This window comes from Tiliqua scincoides, chromosome 3 (assembly GCF_035046505.1).
Source record: "Tiliqua scincoides isolate rTilSci1 chromosome 3, rTilSci1.hap2, whole genome shotgun sequence".
NCBI classification, from domain to species: Eukaryota; Metazoa; Chordata; class Lepidosauria; order Squamata; family Scincidae; genus Tiliqua; species Tiliqua scincoides.
The window spans coordinates 87,947,624-87,969,412 of record NC_089823.1 but is presented as its reverse complement, the minus strand read 5'-3'; the positions used below and the strand labels follow the sequence as shown (position 1 = coordinate 87,969,412).

At 42.5% G+C, this 21,789-nt stretch overlaps 1 protein-coding gene across 1 annotated transcript in view; it reads right to left on the bottom strand.

The window, feature by feature from the left end:
* The window catches only part of OCA2 (OCA2 melanosomal transmembrane protein), a 173,540-nt gene that overhangs the window by 82,909 nt on the left and 68,842 nt on the right, over positions 1-21,789 (bottom strand). Inside the window, exons 14-15 of the mRNA XM_066621921.1 lie at positions 11,924-12,056; positions 1,631-1,778 (exon numbers count right to left, since the gene is read on the bottom strand). Of these exons, the coding sequence (XP_066478018.1) occupies positions 1,631-1,778; positions 11,924-12,056 (281 nt within the window). The remainder of the gene's footprint in view (positions 1-1,630; positions 1,779-11,923; positions 12,057-21,789) is intronic.

Below are 21,789 nucleotides of genomic sequence, written 5' to 3'. Positions count from 1 at the left end.
TAAAGAAATATTTTCTTTTGTCTGTTCTAACCCTCCCAACACTCAATTTTAGTGGATGTCCCCTGGTTCTGGTGTTATGTGAGAGTGTAAAGAGCATCTCCCTATCCACTCTGTCCATCCCCTGCATAATTTTGTATGTCTCAATCATGTCCCCCCTCAGGCTTCTCTTTTCTAGGCTGAAGAGGCCCAAACGCCATAGACTTTCCTCATAAGGAAGGTGCCCCAGCCCTGTAATCATTTTAGTCGCTCTCTTTTGCACCTTTTCCATTTCCACTATGTCTTTTTTGAGATGCGGCAACCAGAACTGGACACAATACTCCAGGTGTGGCCTTACCATAGATTTGTACAACGGCATTATAATATTAGCCATTTTGTTTTCAATACCCTTCCTAATGAACCCAAGCATAGAATTGGCCTTCTTCACTGCCGCCGCACATTGGGTCGACACTTTCATCGACCTGTCCACCACCACCCCAAGATCTCTCTCCTGATCTGTCGCAGACAGCTCAGAACCCATCTGCCTATATCTAAAGTTTTGATTTTTTGCCCCAATGTGCATGACTTTACACTTACTGACATTGAAGCGCATCTGCCATTTTGTTGCCCATTCTGCCAGTCTGGAGAGATCCTTCTGGAGCTCCTCACACTCACTTCTGGTCTTCACCACTCGGAAAAGTTTGGTGTCGTCTGCAAACTTTGCAACCTCACTGCTCAACCCTGTCTTCAGGTCATTTATGAAGAGGTTGAAAAGCACCGGTCCCAGGACAGATCCTTGGGGCACACTGCTTTTCACCTCTCTCCATTGTGAAAATTGCCCATTGACACCCACTCTCTGTTTCCTGGTCTTCAACCAGTTCTCAATCCAGGAGAGGACCTGTCCTCTAATCCCCTGACTGTGGAGTTTTTTCAGTAGCCTTTGGTGAGGGACCGTGTCAAACGCCTTCTGAAAGTCCAGATATATAATGTCCATGGGTTCTCCCGCATCCACATGCCTGTTGACCTTTTTTTAAAAGGTTTATGAGGCAAGACTTACCCTTACAGAAGCCATACTGATTCTCCCTCAGCAAGGCCTGTTCATCTATGTGTTTTGAAATTCTATCTTTGATGAGGCATTTCACCATCTTACCCAGTATAGATGTTAGGCTGACCGGCCTATAGTTTCCCGGGTCCCCCCTCTTTCCCTTTTTAAAGATTGGTATGACATTTGCTATCCTCCAATCCTCTGGCACCATGGCCATTTTGAGAGACAAGTTGCATATTTTAGTCAAAAGATCAGCAACTTCATTCTTCAATTCCTTAATAACTCTTGGATGGATGCCATCCGGGCCCGGTGACTTATTGATCTTTAATTTATTAATGAGGTCTGAAACATCTTCTCTTTCAACCTCTATCTGACTTAATTCCTTGACCAGGAGGGGCCAAATGATACCTTTCTCTGACGTTATCAAAACTAACTTCATGATTGTAAAGTCTAACTCCATTTAGGGACACATCATACACTATTCAACAACAAACCCAGGTCATCTAGAGCCAACCTTAACTCCTGTCTCATGCATCTGTATAAAATCTAAGTTTCCATACACACACATTTTTCCTGAACAATATAAATACAGATAAATCCAATCCCTACCGGTGGAAAGTTTTGAGCTTTTTCCTCAGCAGGATCTCCAGAGTAAGAACTTTCTGCATTAAGAGGCACTTTACAGCTGTTTCTTCTCGGCTGGCAGGGTTAATTCGTTGTGCTGTCAGTCTCCAAACATGTATTTCATGTTTCAGTTCTAAAGAAGAAATGCAATTATTTAGCTGAAAGTGAAGATATGACACATTAAATCAACTCCCCCCTGGCCACAACAAAGTAAATGCCAACACACATATGATGTCTTCAGTTGAAAAGTTAAACCACTAAGGCCCAAATTCTAACCAACTTTGCAGTGTTGGCATAGTGGTGCCAATGGGGTGTGTGCTGCATCCTGCAGTTGGGTAGCACTCATGGAGGCCTTCTTAAAGTAAGAGCATGTTTGTTCCCTTATCTTGGAGTTGCATTGCCCTTATGTTGGTGCTGGAAAGTGGGTTAGGATTGTGCCCTAAGGGTTCAATCCTATGGGGCCCTGCTACCAGAAGAACATGCATTCCACTGGCAGCAACTAACACAAAGCAGCTATAAAGGGTGCTCTGGCAATGCACAAAGTACTGCACTGCCCAAACACTATGCGTGTGAGGAATTGCTAGCCATCCACCAGAGAATGTAAGACAGCAGGGGAGGTAGATGGGGGAGGATGAAATGGAGTGGGAAGGGGGCTAAACTGGGTGAGGAGAGGGCCAAGACAGGGGTGGGGTGGCTGAGGGAGGAGGTGGATTTGGCGGCAATGGGGCAAACCAGATCCTATCCCCATTCAACAGCAGCCTCCCTATCCCCTTTCTCTCTTAGGACTTGCACCATTAAAATCGCTGGTGCAGGTCCAAGACATCTTTGGGGGTCCCCTTTCCCATTTAAAGCCTTCCAATTCGCCCCCTCCTGCTGGATACAGTGCACCAGCAGGGAGGAAGGATAGAATTGGGCTGTAAAAAACAGCCAGGTATAAAAGTTAATACTCTTAAGAAACATAAGAAACATAAGAACAGCCCCACTGGATCAGGCCATAGGCCCATCTAGTCCAGCTTCCTGTATCTCACAGCGGCCCACCAAATGCCCCAGGGAGCACACCAGATAACAAGAGACCTGCATCCTGGTGCCCTTCCTTGCATCTGACATAGCCCATTTCTAAAATCAGGAGGTTACACATACACATCATGGCTTGTAACCCATAATGGATTTTTCCTCCAGAAACTGGTCCAATCCCCTTTTAAAGGCATCCAGGCCAGATGCCTTCACCACATCCTGCAGCAAGGAGTTCCACAGTGTTTATGTACCAAAGTAATCTTGCTTTTCTCCACAAAAGATTTAAAAATATGTTTCATATTTAAAAGAAGCATTCACACTTCTTTAAAAAACAGTTTCATGCAGATTTGTACACACCAATATTGACAAACACTGCCTTGTGGATCAGAAGCACACAAAAAAAAAATTTCCCAAAATTGCAAGACATAATCCAATGTTTGGAAAATCCCAAATCATCTCTCAGATTCTTATTTTATTGAAGTTAAAACTATGTTAGCTGGGAAGTTCCTTGTTCAAACCCCAGTTCAGTTACAAACACATTGTATGGCCTGAAATTGTTTTCTCAGCCAAAGCAGTGGAAGAGCATCTGCCTTGCATGCAGAATGTCCCAAGTTCAATCCCTGACACCTCGAGGTTGGGCTGGAAAAGACCTGTCTGAAATTCTGAAGAGCGACTATTAGCCAGGGTACTAAGCTGGAAGAATGAGCAGTCTGCTTCAGTACAGGTGTCCTGTCCCCCATACCTGTGAGTCCATATCAGTGGTTTCACTTATCTGCGGTTCTTAAATTCCCCCCCATCATGCTCATGATTCACCTCTCATTTTTAAACACTTAGCAAACTGGACACTTTTTGGAAAAGGAAGCAGACAGTTGAACGCTAGACTTGTAGCTGCTAGAAGAACGCTAGAGGAGGCACCAGTGACAAAACAGCAAGCGGAATCTAGCGTTCTCACTATCTGTCTGCTTCCTCTGCTTTCCCTTGTTAGCATTCTCTCGGTTGCTTCCTCTAGTGTTCCCCTAGCACCTACGAGTCTATTGTTCAGTTGCAAAGTGTTTACAAACAAAGACAGGTGAGTCATGAGTGCAACAGGTGGGAATTGGAGCAGGGTTTGCCATTATCTGTGGTTTTTGGTATTCACAGCAGCAGCAGCAGGAACATTTACCCCATGGATACGGGGTGGGGGATGCCTGTACAAGGGAGCTGTTTAATTCATAAATACTTTCCTGATATTTTCATAAACCATACAGAATAATCTGCAAATTTCCAGGCACTGTAGTCAGTTTGAATGAGGACACACACAAAAACTCAAAGAATGCTGAAGTTGAAAGAGGTACATTCGGGTGCTGTGCCAGTCATGAGTATTTTTTTTTTTAATCAATAATGTGCAATGATGGGCATTTCCCTCATAGAGATACTTAATTTTAATTTCAGGTTAAATATTCATGGAAACATTTTTCTCAGCTGTGCCAATCTGTCTAATTATGTTACCTTGCAAGCACTGAAAGCCAGAAATCTTATTCAACGTTTAAATGCCTTTCTTCTTCTTGGTACCTGATCATTCTGGTGCATAAAATATTAATGTACAGTTTAGTCTAACATGGATCTGATCTTAATTGAACATCAGCTATAACACCATTGTCAATATAATATGGTAGAAATTGGGTCAGTAATTCAATATTCCTTGTCTATTTGAACTTAAAGGATGTTACTCGCTATCCAGCATCTGAGGCCTACTGCCATGGAGTTCTGAACTCAGATGGGAAATATGCTGTAATATAGATAAAAGCAGCCAGTTTGTAATACCACCTCTGTGTCTGCTGATCACTGATATGCACAAGAGTAGTTTATATTTTGTGTCATTTTACATCATCAGCAGAGGAAGTTCAATACCATAAATTACTGCTCTTCACTCAACTAAAATCTTGACAATGTAATTTGTTGCTGAGCAAATTGCACCAGCTTTGAAATCTATCAAAATAATTTATTCTCCACCTAGAAATTGTAACTCAGAGTGTCATACTTCCAGGTCACAACATTTCCAAAATCAAGTTAACCACAACTTTTCATTAAAGTATAAGCTTATACTTTGGCAACTGCCTAGAGAAAAAGAAATCTCTCTACAGTTCATTATACTCATTTTGGAAACAGAGATCTATTTTTCACTCTGGTAAAAATGTTTGTGCAATTAAATAACCACTGACGTTAAGAAAGGAATGATTGCTGTGACCAGTCATCTGAACCTGATAGATTTCATACTCTATTAAGAAGAATAAGACAAGTGGGGAAAAGGGCTCAAAAATTATTTGAGCAATATAGCCCAATAAATGAATATTTCACAATAAAAATTCTAATGCATCAACAAAGGTTGCAATTACAGGGATCTGTACTGCAATTTAAAAACACCTATATGAGTTTTATCACTATCAGAGAGGATTTTGCATAAGACATGGCATCTTAGGGATCATACCCAAAGTATTCGAACTATGATTCATTCCAATATACCTGAAGATACAAGACAGAAGAAGTTGCCTGATAAAGTGAGCTGGTGCAGATGTTGATACAGCTGGTTTAATCATGAAATACAATAACCACACAAGTGGTCTACTCATGCAAAAAAGATGATGTCTGGAAAAGAAACACACAGAGGGGTCCTTGTCCCCTTCTAGAGGACAGCATTTTATTCAAGATTTCCTTCACAGATGTTATATTGCTCAGAAAAGTAGACCACAGGTGTGATCAGTTATCTGTACAGTTTAAATTCCTGAAGTAAAATTAGTACTGTCTCTCTCTCTCTCTCTCTCATGGTCCGCCAAGCACATAACTGTCTATTCCAAATGGCAGCATCTGTCTAGGATGGTCTCAAGCAAAATTCTTTTCCGAAGATACTACCAAAACATTTTTAACCAGAAATTTTTATTTAATACATTTTTAGCCTAACTTTCTTCTAAGCAGTTCAAAGTGACTTATTTGATGCTTTTCCCATCCATTTTATGTTCACAAAATTCCGGGGGGGGGGGGGCTTAAACAGAGGCAGGGCGCAATCTAAATGTGCCCTTGGACCGACGCACGTCCCTTGCACCAGCCCAGCGATCCGAGAAGCACCGGCCTGCGGAGGCTGAAACAAGCCTCCACGGCAGCTTCCTCTCTTGGACATGCATCGGCATGGCTAGGCTGATGCAAGAGGAAAAGGTAGGCAGGGGGATGCATTCCTTGGCAGGGGAGAGCGGGCAGGCAGGGAGCAGGAGGTGGGGCTGGGATCTAGCGGTTATGCCAGATCCCAACCCCCGTTCCCAAGGAGAATGGAGCGGCTTGAAGCTGCTCTGCTCTCCTCAGACTTGTGCCACTTCAAGAGGTGACACAAGTCCGAGGAGACCCATAAGGGCCAGCGGCCCTTATCCAGGGGTAAGGGGAAAAGCCCTTGCTTCTGGTCCCTATCCTGCACTGGATACAGCACAAGCCTCTTTGCTTGACTGTTCCAGCACAAGTTAGAATTGTGCCCGCAGTGACTGGTCAAGGTCAGTTTCATAACTAAGCAGTGATATGAACTTAGTTCTCTCTTCTCCCAGTTCTAACAAAAATGCTTGATTACACCGTATGTAATTTAACTTAACAGTTTTAAATCTCAGATAATGAAAATATACAAATTGTCTGATTTGATGATTACACATTATAAAATTATTGCTATATTATTTAACTAATAGCAGATTGTTAGCAGATATTAACAGCAATTTTATCTCTTTAGGATAACTTTTCACTTTAAAATATGGTACTAAAAATACAGTAAACTTTTAAAAGCAGTATATAAATAGAAGAAGATGAAGAAGAGCTTAAGGCAAATTATGCTGTGAATTGCTAAAATACAATGTCTATAAATAGTAGAGAAAAATAGGGGTCAAGATAACCCTACCTTTTCTCAAGCCTCCCTCTACTAGGTGGGTAGCAAATAAACACTGCCCTCATGTTGCCTGGGTGGCAACAGGGAGTCCTGAAGGCCCCAACCTCTATCTGGAAGAGACTTAAAGGAGGAAGCTTTGACTGATGAGGAGGATTGTCCCTAAAAGGATCAGGGGAACTGTGCTTGGATGACACTTCTCCTCTGTCCAATTTCACACACATTTACTCAGTGAATGTTCATGTGTCCCAGTTTGTCACAATATTATTTTTATCTGTGACAGAATTAGGATGAAATCTGAAAAGTCCCCAAAGCTGTTTTGTTGTCCTTCTGGCAAGAGACAAGTTGTTATCCTTCAAAAGACGACTATGTATTCCTCAAGGAATTTGAAGACATCATAGAGAAAAAAATGTACAGAAGAGACAAAATCATTATCTGGGTACTAAGGCAGCTAAACAATGCAGGAAGTAAAAAGACATCTGAACTAAGATAGTACCAGTTTCTTATATCGATTTGCAACTCTGCAGACTTCAGTCAAACAAGAACATTTAAGTGGGAAAATCAGAACATTTATTTAAAGTTCATTAATTTTAGCAGGACTTGACATATGTTGTACAGCACAAACCTAAAAGCATTTACTCAGGTCCCATTAAATTTAATGATACTTGTTCCACAATTAGTCTGTTTAGAATTGCTTAGTTCAGCGTTTCTTAAACTGTGGGTTGGGACCCACTAGGTGGGTCATGAGCCAATTTCAGGTGGGTCCCCATTCATTTCAATACTTTATTTTTAATAGATTAGACTTGATGCTACCATGGTATGTGATTGCATCTGGAGAAATGTTTCAGACCAGTACTTTTAACAGGTTACTATGTATATTCTTTTAACAATGATAGTCAATGGAACTTACTCCTGGGTAAGTGTAGGTAGGATTGTAGCCTAGGATTGTTAAAAATTTTCCTGCTTGATGATGTCATTTCTGGTCATGACATCACTTCCGGTGGGTCCTGACAGATTCTCATTCTAAAAAGTGGGTCCCGGAGCTAAATGCATGAGAACCACTGGCTTAGTTCATGCAAAAATTAAGAGTTTGCTTTTAGCTATTTTTCCAATCTGCCTGGTGCATTTACATCAACAAAAGCCCACCCACCCCCCAAAAATACATATACATCTAATGCAAAACACATATACATACATATCCGTATTAAAAAATACATATACGTACATTTACATCAACCCCTGCTTAACTAGGTAAGAGGCACTTTTTCAAGGAGTGCTTCTCTTTTATTTAGCAGGGGAAGAGTAACTGGCCCTCCTCACCCCAGCAGTATCTTTTCTAGTGGCTGTCTGCTGGTGTTCCTTTGCATCTTTTTAGATTGTGAACCCTTTGGGGATAGGGAGCCAAAAAGCGGTATTGTTGAAAAGCGGTATGTAAATACTGTTAACAACAACAACTACTACTACTACTACTACTACTACTAGGTTTTTAGATTTCTTACAGACATCACATGTGACCTTTTAATCCTATTCGTGTAAAATCTGCCTTACCCTGATGGGAAAGCTAAGTGCAGCTTATGGCAGTATAAATTAAGTCACAACATAAAAATAAAATATAATAATTAAATATTCAACATATAGATAAAAAACTAATGCAGCAAGCTATCAAAACAGCACAGAACAGCCGTTTAGCAGCATTACCTCAACAACAGAAAAAGATCATACAACAAACCAAACCAAAGCATTTAAAACATCACCAATAATAAAGTGTCTATCAACTAAAAGTTTGTTGGAGTAAAATAGTCTTTGGATCCTTACAGAATATTAATAGTGTGGGTGCAGTCCTCATTTTACAGGAATGTAATCCCATAAGCTGCATGCCACAACAGAAAAGGCCTTGTCACAAGTCACAGTCAACTGCAGAGATGATGGTACCCATCACAGTTACTTTTTATACAGGTGCTTTTTTATACTTTTACAACAGAGAGAGGTGAAAAGTGGTGTGCCCCAAGGATCTGTCCTGGGACCTGCGCTTTTCAACCTGTTCATAAATGACCTGGAGAAAGAGTTGAGCAGAGAGTTTCAGATGACAGTTTGCAGACGACACCAAACTTTTCTGAGTGGTGAAGACCAGAAGCGATTGTGAGGAGCTCCAGAAGGATCTCCAAACTGGGAGAATGCTTGGGATCATTAGAAAAGGTATTGAGAACAAAACGGCTAATATTGTAATGCCATTGTACCAAACAATGGTAAGGCCACACCTGGAGGATTGTGTCCAGTTCTGGTCACCACATCTCAAAAAGGACAAAGAGGAATGGAAAAGGTGCAAAAGAGAGCGACTAAGATGATTAGGCTGAGGCACCTTCCTTATGAGGAAAGGGTACCGCGTTTGGGCCTCTTCAGCCTAGAAAAGAGGCACCTGAGGGGGGACATGATTGAGACATACAAAATTATGCACAGGAAGGATAGAGTGGATAGAGAGATGCTCTTTAGACTCTCACATAACACCAGAACCAGGGGACATCCACTAAAATTGAGTGTTGGGAGAGTTAGGACAGACAAAAGTAAATATTTCTTTACTCAGCGTGTGGTAGGTCTGTGGAATTCCTTGCCACAGGATGTGGTGATGGCATCTGACCTAGATGCCTTTAAAAGCGGATTGGACCAATTTCTGGAGGAAAAATCCATTACGGGTTACAAGTCATAATGTGTATGTGCAGCCTTCTGATTTTAGAAATGGGCTATGTCAGAATGCCAGTGCAAGGGAGGGCACCAGGATGCAGGTCTCTTGTTATCTGGTGTGCTCCCTGGGGCATTTGGTGGGCCGCTGTGAGATATAGGAAGCTGGACTAGATAGGTCTATGGCCTCATCCAGCAGGACTGTTCTTAGGTTTCCATCACAGGTCCTTTGGGGGGGGGGCAGGTCAAATTCATATGGGAAGAGACTGCCCTTCTGGTGTATGCTATATAGGGCTTTACAACTCCATTGCCTGCCCCTAGTTTTTGGAAGGAGAAGATTCACAATATCATTTTTACGCAATGTCGAGGAAAAAATATTTTAATCACCTCATGATGAATAAACACATTTATCTTGATCTGGTGAATAATTCAATATAGATATAGGAAAAGAATAATTCTGCAGCAATTCCTGATTTAAAAAAAAAAAAGACTGCAGAATAGCAGACTATCATCTGAGCACAATCACAAGTCTGCAACATATGACCAGCAACTTTTAAAAAAATCTAAAAGGAAGAGAACATCTCTCTGAAAGATTACATTATCCTGTGACACAGAAAACTATTCCACCACTATAACATTTGTGGGTCTTCCCTCTTTCTGTTTGTTTAGATATATGCATCATTACAATTATTAAAATTGCTTGATGTAGGAGGGAGGAAGAACGATGAGAGTGTAGCTTGTGTGTGCGATGGGGATTCATTAGGCAACTCGGTAGTAGTTCACAAAAATTTCAATAAACAGTAAATTTTTTGAAAGTGCGTATGAATATCCCCTTTGGACTGCAAGCAGTCTCATTACAATAAAAAGATCAGGTTTGTGAATTCACTCTAATTTATGCAGCTGAACAGCAACACAAGATACTCAAACAGATATGACAAGCAAGGAAATCAAAGACGTGGCGAGCAGTAAACTGGTGCTTTTTATATATGTACAGTGCTTGTTTGATTGGTAATCAGAGGGCAACATGGCAGACACTGCGTTGATTGAAACAGCTGCTTCAAACAATCCACTGAAGGTTATCACATAACCATGGCAATTAGGGATCGAAAAGACCCATTAAGACATCTTGCACACATTCTGTTACTTCTCCAAAGCCAAATTACTTCAGTTCTCTTTTAATGAAATGTTCTTTGATCACCTCTCTCATCCCATTTCACAGAAAATGTTAATAGAACTAGTACTTTAGCATTTGCTTTTTATTGATTAGGTGCTGATTAGCTTCATCATGACATAGCTGCTCTGATTATAGAAAAAAGAACATGGTTTACTAATTATGAGAACTGCTGCATCCAACAATAATAGGCAGGAGAGCACCATAGACAGCAAGTGCAATTGCAAGGCTGAATATGCTTGTTTTATGAAGGGTTGCAAATTTTTGGCTGGTTAAAGTCTACATTTCTATATGGCTGATTACACTGAGGCCTAAATAACAGTGGATTCTACAATTTCTTATTTCAGTAAATACCTCAAGCTACCCCAAGGTTTGGAAAAGTTCAACTTCCCGTTGCTATCAAGAGGGAACATGCTTTCAAGAAGTACATTTAGGATCTAGCCCCTTGCCACATTCCTAAGTAACTGAGGGCGCAATCTTTTCAGCACCAAGGTAAGGGCAGCTCTGAGGTAATGGAACAAACATTCCCTTACTTTGAAAAGGCTTCCATGACTGCTGCATGAAGCAGCACATGCCCCATTGGCACAGCTTATGTCAGTGCTGGAAAGTTGGGCCTGAGAGACGTTTCTTAAAATCTCTGTTGTACATGGGTACAGATAGCTAAATAAAATACACATCTGCACATGAGACATTTCATGAAGAAAGTACTCCCTATCACATCAAAATACAGTTAGCCTACATAAATCTTATCAGTACCACACAGCAGGCAATGTCTTCTGACACTCCAGTTCTTCTAAAATGCAACCCTATATGCATTTTCCTAGGAATAAGCCCTATTGAACACAATGGGAGTACTATTCCTGAATAGGCAGGCATAGGACTGTGTCATAAATGGACTGAAGCACGGAAACTTGGGGCACTGCTTACATGAATGCACTCACACACTCCACATCTCATATAACATCCTCTTTGTGAGAAAGGTGATGTTCAGGCCCATCACCTTCTATGCAAGCATTGTTTCTAACCTGGAGATTGTGCAAATTGGCCCCTAGGAGTAAACCCTTTTTAAAGTTGCCTGTGAAATAGCTGACTATTATATGTCAAACAACAGGCTATTATGCAGTCAGGTGCTGGCTTGTTGTGTGTTTTTATAGTGTTACTAGAAGAGATTGGAAGGCACAGACTGAAAAAAATGTTCACCCCCCCCCCCCCAATTAAAAAAGGCTGTTACAGGAAAATTTGAGAATTGAAGCCAACCTCTTGCAAATATTTTGTGAACACAAGAAATCTGCATAAAGTACTACAGAACATTTCAAAACCTTAATTATAGTCACCTCAATGGGCACATAGTACAGTTTCCCACCAGTGGCTAGGGATGCACAAGCAGGAGAGAAAGAGATACTTTCCTACCATTGATCCCTTGCAAATGGTATTTAGATGCATTGTTCACTTTCATATGACATGTATATTTATTCAGATCTATAACTAATTTATTCAACTCTAGAACTTCCTGCTTTAAACTTACCAACAATTTCACTTGGCTCTTTGTTGTAAAGCTTTTTGTTCCAGTAGAGAAGCCTTAGGAAAGGGAAGGAGACCAGAAGCACAAGACAGATCCCAACAAACATGTGTCCTGTAAATGCCGCAAATTCAATTCCCTAAGAATAAAAATACAGTTGAAGTAAAATCAATGCAACATGGTTAATCAGTAAAAATCAGTTTCCAGCATAGATTGCCATCTACTATTATTGTAGTGTCTTCTTAGCAGCACAATAGTGCAATTGTTTATTTTTCTTTTTGTACTCATGAATTCAGAATATAATCCAGGAAACATTTACACTTTTACGCAGGAATGACCCAAGCAGTCTCTCATTTTTTCCATTCATTCACAGGTGGTAAAAAACGCAGGGGGCTTGTCGGGGGGGGGGGGAGAGGGGTCATAAACCAGCTAGTGAGATGAGTTCTACCACTATCACAGTGGTAGCGAGAAAGATTCCTAAAGAAATGAACAGCTGCCACTGACAACTAATAGTCAGGCATGCACCTCAAAACTTTTGCAGAAATTCTCATCTCATTCAATCTCCTCAGTTCTGCATGCCCTCCGAATTTCTCTCACAGCTGAATTTCAAGCCAAACATTCTGCAGTGCTCAGCACTACTTTAATGCCTCTCGAGTTCAGTGGGAATGCCAAGCACATACTTGGTATTCTCCTATTGAAAACAGTCTGTGCATAGAAATTTTCCAAATGAAATCCGTCGCACTCAATCAAGTCCTCAGTTCTTCTTCCTTGTGTGTAGAACTTTGGTAATCTTTGTTGAATTGTCAACCCAGTTTTGCAGTTTCTCAAGATTGTTTGGGATTTTAATATTGTATCAGCCATCAAGGGATTTCAATCCCTGCTGGGAATAGAACCCAGAGCAATTCCAGAGATTGAAACTAAGTGTAGGGACCATTACTTTGTGATTACTGGTGGATCTGGGTGTGCAGCCCAGTAAAAAACTGTCTAAGACATACAGTTAAAAAATAGCCAAGGAGGAAAACTGTCCTTGTCTCTTAATTTTGTAAAAACTGGCCTAGATAACTTTTTTTCTGGTCAGTTGACAACTGAACAATGTTGTGTGCAATGGCAGGTCGGAGGGGAAGACAGGAATTCTAGAGACTCTGGTCAAGGTACAACTCAACTAAACTTAACCCCCTTTGGCTAGGATACCAAATGGGTCAGATTCAATTTATGAGTGATAGTCCAGTCCTATAGAGGGTCTACAACACTGCATCTATAAATCTGCTGCCATAAATTCTCTAATAGTAGTGCAACTGTCTTGGTGGTGAAACTGTCTTGCCACTCTCATGCATATTGGAGCCACTGGCAGGTAGTGGATGGTTCGGGGGTGGTTCAGGGCAGGAAGCAAGGAAGGCAGTGACAGTCTAGGGCAGAGGTTTTCAAGACTGGGGCGTTGCGACTCCCCAGCCTGAGGGCTGTGGCCTCTTTGCCCTTAAGGGGCAGGGGCAGCCAGGAGGCAAGGAGGAGGCAGCAGCGTGATCCCCAGGATCGCCCCGCTAAGGGGGCTGCAGGGTCTTGGCTGCACTTACCATAGCCTCCTGCAGCCTCCCGGAGGTGTGGAGAGCTCTGCGCAGCTGTACGCAGGGCTCCCCGAGGCTTCCAAAGTGGGGCAATCGCGCCCAACTCCACTAAACTGAAAGCAGAGTGTGATCACTCCACTTTTGCTTCTGATGGGGCTGCAGGGACTGGGGTGCACTCACCAGTCCCTGCAGCAGCACCCTGGGGGTGCGAGGAGCCCTGCGCAAGCCTCTGCAGGGCTCCCCAGGTCAGCAGCAGGGAAAGTGGAGCAATCAACCCAGTCCCTGCAGCCCCCTGAACGGCGCAGTCCTGGGGATCATGTCACTGCCTTCCCCCAGACCCAATGCCTCCCCCCCCCAACCCCGCAAAGACTTACTGCAGGTTTCAAACTCCGGGACAGTTTGAAAACCGCAGGTCTAGGGGCTCAAGGAGATAGATCCTGGCAGTGGCAGTGTGTGCCATGACGCTATCTCTGTTTTTCCAGTCCAATAAACCCCCTGCCTACACTTGGACTTCCACCAGCAAAACAGCAGCATAGGTCCAAGGAGACCCATTGGCAACCTACCAGGAGGTAAGAAAGAAAACTTTTTACCTATCTCTCCCAGGCCACCTGGTCTCTCTCTCTCTCTCTCTCTCTCTCTCTCTCTCTCTCTCTCTCTCTCTCTCATACACACACTTGCATGCACATTTCATGCAGTGTGTGCTTTGTCAGCACAGATACATGGCAGAAGATGGTGGAAGACAGGATTGTGCTCTAAATGTGGCATAAGCCTCAAGTGTAACTTATAGAGGGGTCAAATATAGGAAAACATAGATGTCTACTTTAAAATAACCTAATAAAATAATAATGCTCGTTCATTCATTGGCATCCTTCAGTCTCAGGAGACTATGGTATTGCGCTCTGAAAAGTGGTTCTGGAACAGCGTCTAGTGTGGCTGAAGAGGTCAATTTGGGAGTGACAATTCCTTCCACACTGGGAGCAAAAGTAGTCTGTCCTTGGTGTGTCTCCCTGGCTATGGGCCTTCCTTCTTTGCCTCTTTGCCTCAGTCTGTTGACCAAGTGTCTCTTCAAACTGGGAAAGGCCATGCTGCACAGCCTGCCTCCAAGCGGGCCGCTCAGAGGCCAGGGTTTCCCATTTGTTAAGGTCCATTCCTAAGGCCTTCAGATCCCTCTTGCAGATGTCCTTGTATCGCAGCTGTGGTCTACCTGTAGGGCGCTTTCCCTGCACGAGTTCTCCATAGAGGAGATCCTTTGGGATTCGACCATCGCTCATTCTCACAACATGGCCAAGCCAACGCAGGCGTCTCTGTTTCAGCAGTGCATACATGCTAGGGATTCCAGCTCGTTCCAGGACTGTGTTGTTTGGAACTTTGTCCTGCCAGGTGATGCCGAGGATGCGCCGGAGGCAGCGCATGTGGAAAGCGTTCAGTTTCCTCTCCTGTTGTGAGCGAAGAGTCCATGACTCGCTGCAGTACAGAAGTGTACTCAAGACACAAGCTCTGTAGACCTGGATCTAGGTATGTTCCGTCTGATAATAATGCTAGTTAATTGTGAACCACAATAAATAAATTAATACATACACACTTTAATATATCTGACCATCTTTATCTAACTGTTATCTTAATATATCCTCTATATTTACTGAGAAATCACCATCCCACTGTAAATTTCTCAGGCTGTATATTACAGTCTTTTTGCTTGCTGAAAGTCAGGATAGGTACAGGTGGGCCCTTTTTATTTGCAGGTTCAGAACCCACAGATTTGCTCAGACCCACTTGAACTCACTGACACAACCAGAAGGGCCTTCCAGTTGCATCTGGGAGGCTTTTTGAGGCCTGGAGAAGTCACGCAGAGCCTCTTTGGTCCTCAGAAGACCTCTCAGTATTCCAAAAACTACACCTCTGGTGGCTCTCTGAGGCCTGGAAAGATCATGTGTAGCCTCTTCGGGCCTCAGAATACCTCCAAATGTGACCAGAAGGCGCTTCTGGTCATATGAGGAGGTCAGGTGAGGGTCCAGACCCACGGATTTAGATATCCATGGGTCCTGGGAACTGAACCCTGTGGATGCCAAGGGCTGACTGTATGCATTTTTCCTCAGAGGTGAGTCTTCTTGTTTCACCCTCTTGGGCAAACAGATTATGTCTCTGTGTACTTAAAGACTCCTGTGTACTCTCTAAGTACTCCAGATCCACTTCTCATGAACTCCTCAGCAGTCCTCTTCTCTCTCCATCAAAATCTAAGCTACTACTGCTCAGCAAGCAATGCCACATTGCATGAAGGAAATGGGACCAGGTAGAGACAGAACTGGAATAGGAACCTGAGAGAATGAAAAGAAGGGTAAAGGAAAGCCAAGGGGAATAGGATAGACACAAACAAAATCTCATATGAGCACACACTATTTGGGTGCACAGAAAAGATGCACACTGTCGGCAAGAAGAAAGAAAGAAAGAAAGAAAGAAAGAAAGAAAGAAAGAAAGAAAGAAAGAAAGAAAGAAAGAAAGAAAGAAAGAAAGAAAGAAAGAAAGAAAGAACGAACGAACGAACGAACGAACGAACGAACGAACGAACGAACGAACATGGGAATGCTGTGCTCAACTTATAATAGAAAAGGGTAAGGAAGTTTAATCAAGTCTTCAGCCCCCAAACCCAATTCACTCTAATTTTAGCCAAATCAGGGTCCAGACCTATCCAACTTTCCAGCACCAATGCAGGGAACAAGCATTCCCGTATCTTGATGAAGCCTCTGTGACCACCTTCCACCAGAGTGCGCTTCCCATTGACATAGCTGCATCAGTGCTGGAAAGTTGGATAGGATTGAGCCCTCAACCCCTCCCCTGAAGTGTAATTGGAGCATTGATCTATAGGAGCACAGGATTGCTAGGTCTACAGTCCAAGCACTGACAGGAAGGCTATTTCTTTAAGAGTATTTTGTCAAGGGGAATTTTGTCAATTATGACTTCACCTGCAACAGCAGAATTGTGACCTGATTGCCCAAGTGGGGCAACAAGGGCCAAGAAGCAAGCAGTGGAGCTGAATTTTGTGTACTGATTGAACTAAACAGTCAATTCCTTGGTGGTAGGCTTGAAGTTAAAAAGGATTATGTCTTTGAAATTTTGGTTCTAATAAATGCCAGAAAACGTCTTGTAATTCTGCAGTATTGAGGAGGTGGATACATTCTTAGGAAATTCACAGTGAACATTGCAGGTATTATGCTAATTTGTTTCATGCAGGGCTGACACACATAAGCTGATTGCTACGTGCACATGCTGTCCATGCTGGGCAAAATGTTTGAATAGATTGGAGTGGCCTGAGGTGGTTGTTAACACTAGGAAACAGTTCTTGTTTCCAGTGGAACAGAGTTGGCAATGTACCAGGTAAATGCTTAATTTGGTGAGTGATTAAATCCATTGATATAACCCAGCAATCACTGTCACTTCTTCTGAAAATAGAAATTAAGAATAGCACATATGGCTAACTCCAGCAGGCCAAGAAAGTCAGACTGTTCTAGACAAGCGCGTCAAAAATAAATAAATGGATGTTAAGCTTTTGAAAGTTGCTGACAGCTTTATGAAGTTATCCAAGAAAAATGCTCTGAGGTGACATTTTTACTTTATGGTCTAATGTTTTATGACCCCTCAGGGTTGGTAAAGCCTAAAATGTTAAATTGTTACTATCTCTTAAGCCTCCAAGACACAGAAGTTGAAAATTCATGAGTACACAGTGACACTATTCATCATTGTCTATTTTGGACAATCCTGCATAAAGCAATAAAAACATCTGAATTAAAAAATAGTAATCATCTGGCAACTCTAGGTTTAAATTTCTAGGAAAATGTTGAAAGGTATTATAAAATTAGATTGAGATTCCAGCATTACAGTAACAAATGTGGTATAGGCATCAAGACATACTGGTATTGATGCTAGAATGACAGAAAAAAGAACTCTTCACATATCACAGTTATTGTAATATTGCTACATATTGTAGAGGGGAAAAGGGACTGTGCCCATTACGGGTTCTGTCACTGCCTGCCAGGACTTGTTTAGTACAACATGTGAAAGAAGTTCTGTGGTTCCAAACTATATGTGCATAAGCTCTGTATGTTCAATAGGAAACCCTTAAATACGTAGGATCCCCAATTTCATGAATATAGCCTAAAGATGTACACTTCATACATACATATGCTCTTCCAAAGATTATGCCAAATGCACAAAGGGGACCAGAGCAGGACTACCCCTTCTACACACATCCATTGTATGAGTAGCATATAAAAAGTCCCAAACTAAACTGCACTGAAAAACACTAAAATACTTACGCTATTTAGAAGTAAACCTTTGATGACAACTCAGAATACACTTCAGTGTGATGACCATCCTCTTTACAGCACTGAAGACGTTCAGTTCCAAATCCCAAAACAGTCAACTATTTCCATTAGAATGTTTGCATTAGAACAGTGTTTCTCAAACTGTGGGTCGGGACAATGAGCCAATTTCAGGCGGGTCCCCATTCATTTCACTATTTTATTTCTAATATATTAGACTTGATGCTACCATGGGATGTGACTGCATTTGGGAAAATGTTACAGACCTATACTTTAAACAAGCTACTATATATTCTTTTAACAATGTTACTAAATGGGATTTGCTCCTGGGTAAGTGTGGACAGGATTGTTAAAAATTTTCCAGGTTGATGATGTCACTTCCGGTCATAACATCACTTCCGGTGGGTCCTGACACATTCTCATTCTAAAAAGTGGGTTCCGGCGCTACTTGTGTGAGAACCACTGTATTAGAATAAAAGGTCTCTCAACTGATTTTTTTTGGGTGGGGGGGGGAGAGGGATTGAGCCCATGTATTCAGCAGTGAGGAGCAGGCCAAGGCTGGTGCTTTTGTCCAGCAGCAACAAGAATCTTATCTGCTGGATGTGGAGATATCAGAGATGGACCAGAGCAGGAGGTAGTAGAGATAGGATCTTGCTTCCCTACTCCCTTAAAGTGGTCACCCTTAAGTGACCTTGGAGTTAGAATCTTAAGGGCAGCCCATTCAGGGTTACTGGCTTACTATACCTGCCCTCAGCACATGGGGTTGATTCACCTATACCAGCAGCCCTTCATATTTAGCCAGCCACCCTAGACTAACTCCCAGCAGTCAGACTGGCAGATAATAGTCAGCAGCCAGACTGACAGTCGATTGGGCCTCTGTCCTTAATTATGCCTAAAGCTCTGTGCTTTTGCCTCTAGAAACTGTAATGAGCAATGCTGTGTCCATAACCTATACCGCAGTGTCACTCCTGTGTCACTTCACTTCTTTCTTCAACGCTGGGTCAATCCCAACTGCAGGCACAACAGGCTGAACAATTTGTGACCTAGCCAGACAGATGTAGCCCATTTAAAATGTATTTATGGCTTGCCTAGATCTTGATAACCACCCAATGTTTGCAGACCCAGGAAGGCAGTGCATGAGCACGTGCACACACTGTTGGGCAACAGTGCCATCTCCCCATACTGCTACCGCATTGCATCCTGCGGTAGCTTGGAATGCAACTATAGCATTGTAGTTCTTGCCTCTTAAATCTTAAACATTGTCATCACTGCCCCAAGGGGGTCATTTTATGTTGAGAGAATTCCCAAAAAGTGTAGGCTGCAGCAAAGAGACTAATGCAATAGCATTTATTCACAATTTTAGCAAGATGCAAATGTCCAATACAGTCAAGGGAGGAGAATACTGTATAGTTCTTTTAGCAGGGATGGGAACTCGAGTCAGGTGACTCAAATCAGAGTCATGAAAGTGTTTTTTGCTACTCGTGTACACTGGAGTCAGACGCATGGAAAACACCTGAATGGGCCTTCCTCAAGATCCAAGGAACCCTGACTCAGCACTCAATCCCCACGCAGGCAGACTTCAGTGTGTCTGTGCCTGATGTGTTTGCGTACTGTTTTCGTAGCATGAAAGCCTCGTGGGGCCATCATTCAGACTAAGTGAGCAGCAATGAAGTTCTAGCCAGAAGTCAGGGAAGGGTTAATGTTTTCTTGCCCATCTCTAAAGGAACCAATTGGACGAAGGATGGGCAGTCTGGTTTTTTCCTTTGGATGAGGGAGGGCAGGAGGAGATGACCAAGGGGGTTCTTGCCTTGGAATTGGCTGGAGACCCCCAGTGGGGAAGAGAAAAGTGGGCTCCCTTGCCCGTCTCTGAAGGAACTGATGGTCATTGGACGAAGGATGGGCAGTCTGGTTTTTTTTTCTTTGGATGAGAGAGGACAGAGTGAGGAGGAGTCCAAGAAGGTTCTTGCCTTAGAATTGGTTGGAGAAGCCCAGAGAAAAAGGAGGCAGGGAAGTAGGGAAGAGGTTCATAATGATCATGCTTTCCAGTCGCATGGCTGCTATGAGCTCTGTTGTTACTAGGGAGGAAGCTCCACTGAATGACTGACTACAGTGGGACTACTTCTAAGTACAGCTGCAAAGGATTGGGTCATCCTGGTAAATCTTGCAGTTGCTGTGTGTGACCCTCCTCCCTCTTGCCACTTCTGTCCCTGCTCTCTCACAGTCCATCCCACCTCTTCCCATCTTGTTTACAGATGGATGGGGCAGCAGGGGAGTGTTTAAAGAGAACTCCAACACACACACACCCTGGCAGCAGCCCCGTTTTTTTCCATGGCTGGCTTTTTAAAGGGAACGACTCGTGACTCGAGTCTTTTCAAGTTGCGAAAACGCTTCAGGTGACTCTGAAAGTGTTCCTGTTTGGACTCATTTTCAATTTGAGTTTGGGGCAGACACTTGTGACTTGACTCGAGTCAAACCACGCTGGATTTGCCCATCCCTGTCTTCTAGTTCCTCCTCTTAATACCCATTCGCTTAGCCCCCATTATAGCATGATGTCCAGAGCCCAGAGCCACAGGTGACTAAGATACACCTCACAACTGCCTTGCCATTGGTCCACTCAACTACTTGCAGTCTGTTGAACCCAAAAAGTGTAAGCTGCAGCCTGGGCTCTTCTACAGTCCTTTGCCACGAGCCCCCAAATAAGGGCCTTGTCCTGTTCAGGAGTACTCTCCTCTGGTTAATCTTCATTTCTTCCAGATGCAATCTCTGGCAACCAAGGTCTGGTTGGGTTAACCCCTTGAGGTACATTTGGGGCCTGGTACTGCTTATCTACGTGTTTCTGGCACTGCAGTAGCTTAGAAGATCACGCTGAAAAACTTGTTTTTTAATAGCTGTTCCCAATAAAAGCTATGAACAAACAAAAAAAGGGCATGTCCTCAGTTATGCAGATGGAAGCCTGCAATTTTCATTCCTTCGTGCACTGGTCAGGAGGGTTATTAATCACTGCTGAAACATATTTTTTTTTTCCATTTTAAGTCACTTGCATCCTTATCATCACATTTTAATGAATAAATTGTGGTGAGTCAAAATTTATTCAAATGGTTTTTGAAGAATGTGTTTTCCAACCTAGCATGAGGTGGAGCCCAAGAAAGAGTTCTCTCAAGCACAGTAAATTGATGACTAATATACAAAACAACAGCTTTTGTATTATTTTATTTCAATTTGATACAGTAGGCTACTTCCTACTGGTAGCTTAGATATTGGATTTCATCATCTTAATGATTTTTTTGTTTGTTTTAAATAACCTCTGACATCACTTTAAGAGGTGTCTCTTTGGTTATCATCAGATTGGCCTACAGGAACTATTTATACATTCTGTCACTCACTCACTTACACACACACATGCAAACACATGACTAACCCATAACCAATTTAGGATGTACTCCTAAGATCTTTTAATGCATCTTATGTACTACTTTGCAAAACGTATCCATCTCATTGTTCACACGATCTTGATAGTTAAAATCCACAAAAACTTAGTCATATTAGTCCATTGGGGGGGGGGAATCCAAAGGCTAAAGTAGGGTGAAGTAGGATAAACCTCATTAGGACCAATTAAAACAACATAGTGAAGACGTTTTTGAGTTCTTCAAAACTCTTCTTCCATCCAAGCGTTCTCAAGAAAAGCAAAACCTTGCCTACTATTTTGTAACAGTAAATGGCCTTAATCAGGGTATTCCCCTATCGTGGTTTATAGTCAACATGTCAGTTCACATAGGAAGCAGGCTTATACTGCATCTGACCCTTGATCTGTCTGTCTCAGTATACACAGTGAGACAGGGAGATGCAGGGACTGATGCTGGGACCTACTGCATTGCTCTGTTACTAAGCTTTGGCCCTTCCCCAGCGTATGTACACATGTAGGTCAGTCTCTCAAACAAGCCTATGCAAGAGATCCTACAGAAAAAATATGAGGTAGGATGAACATGATACAATA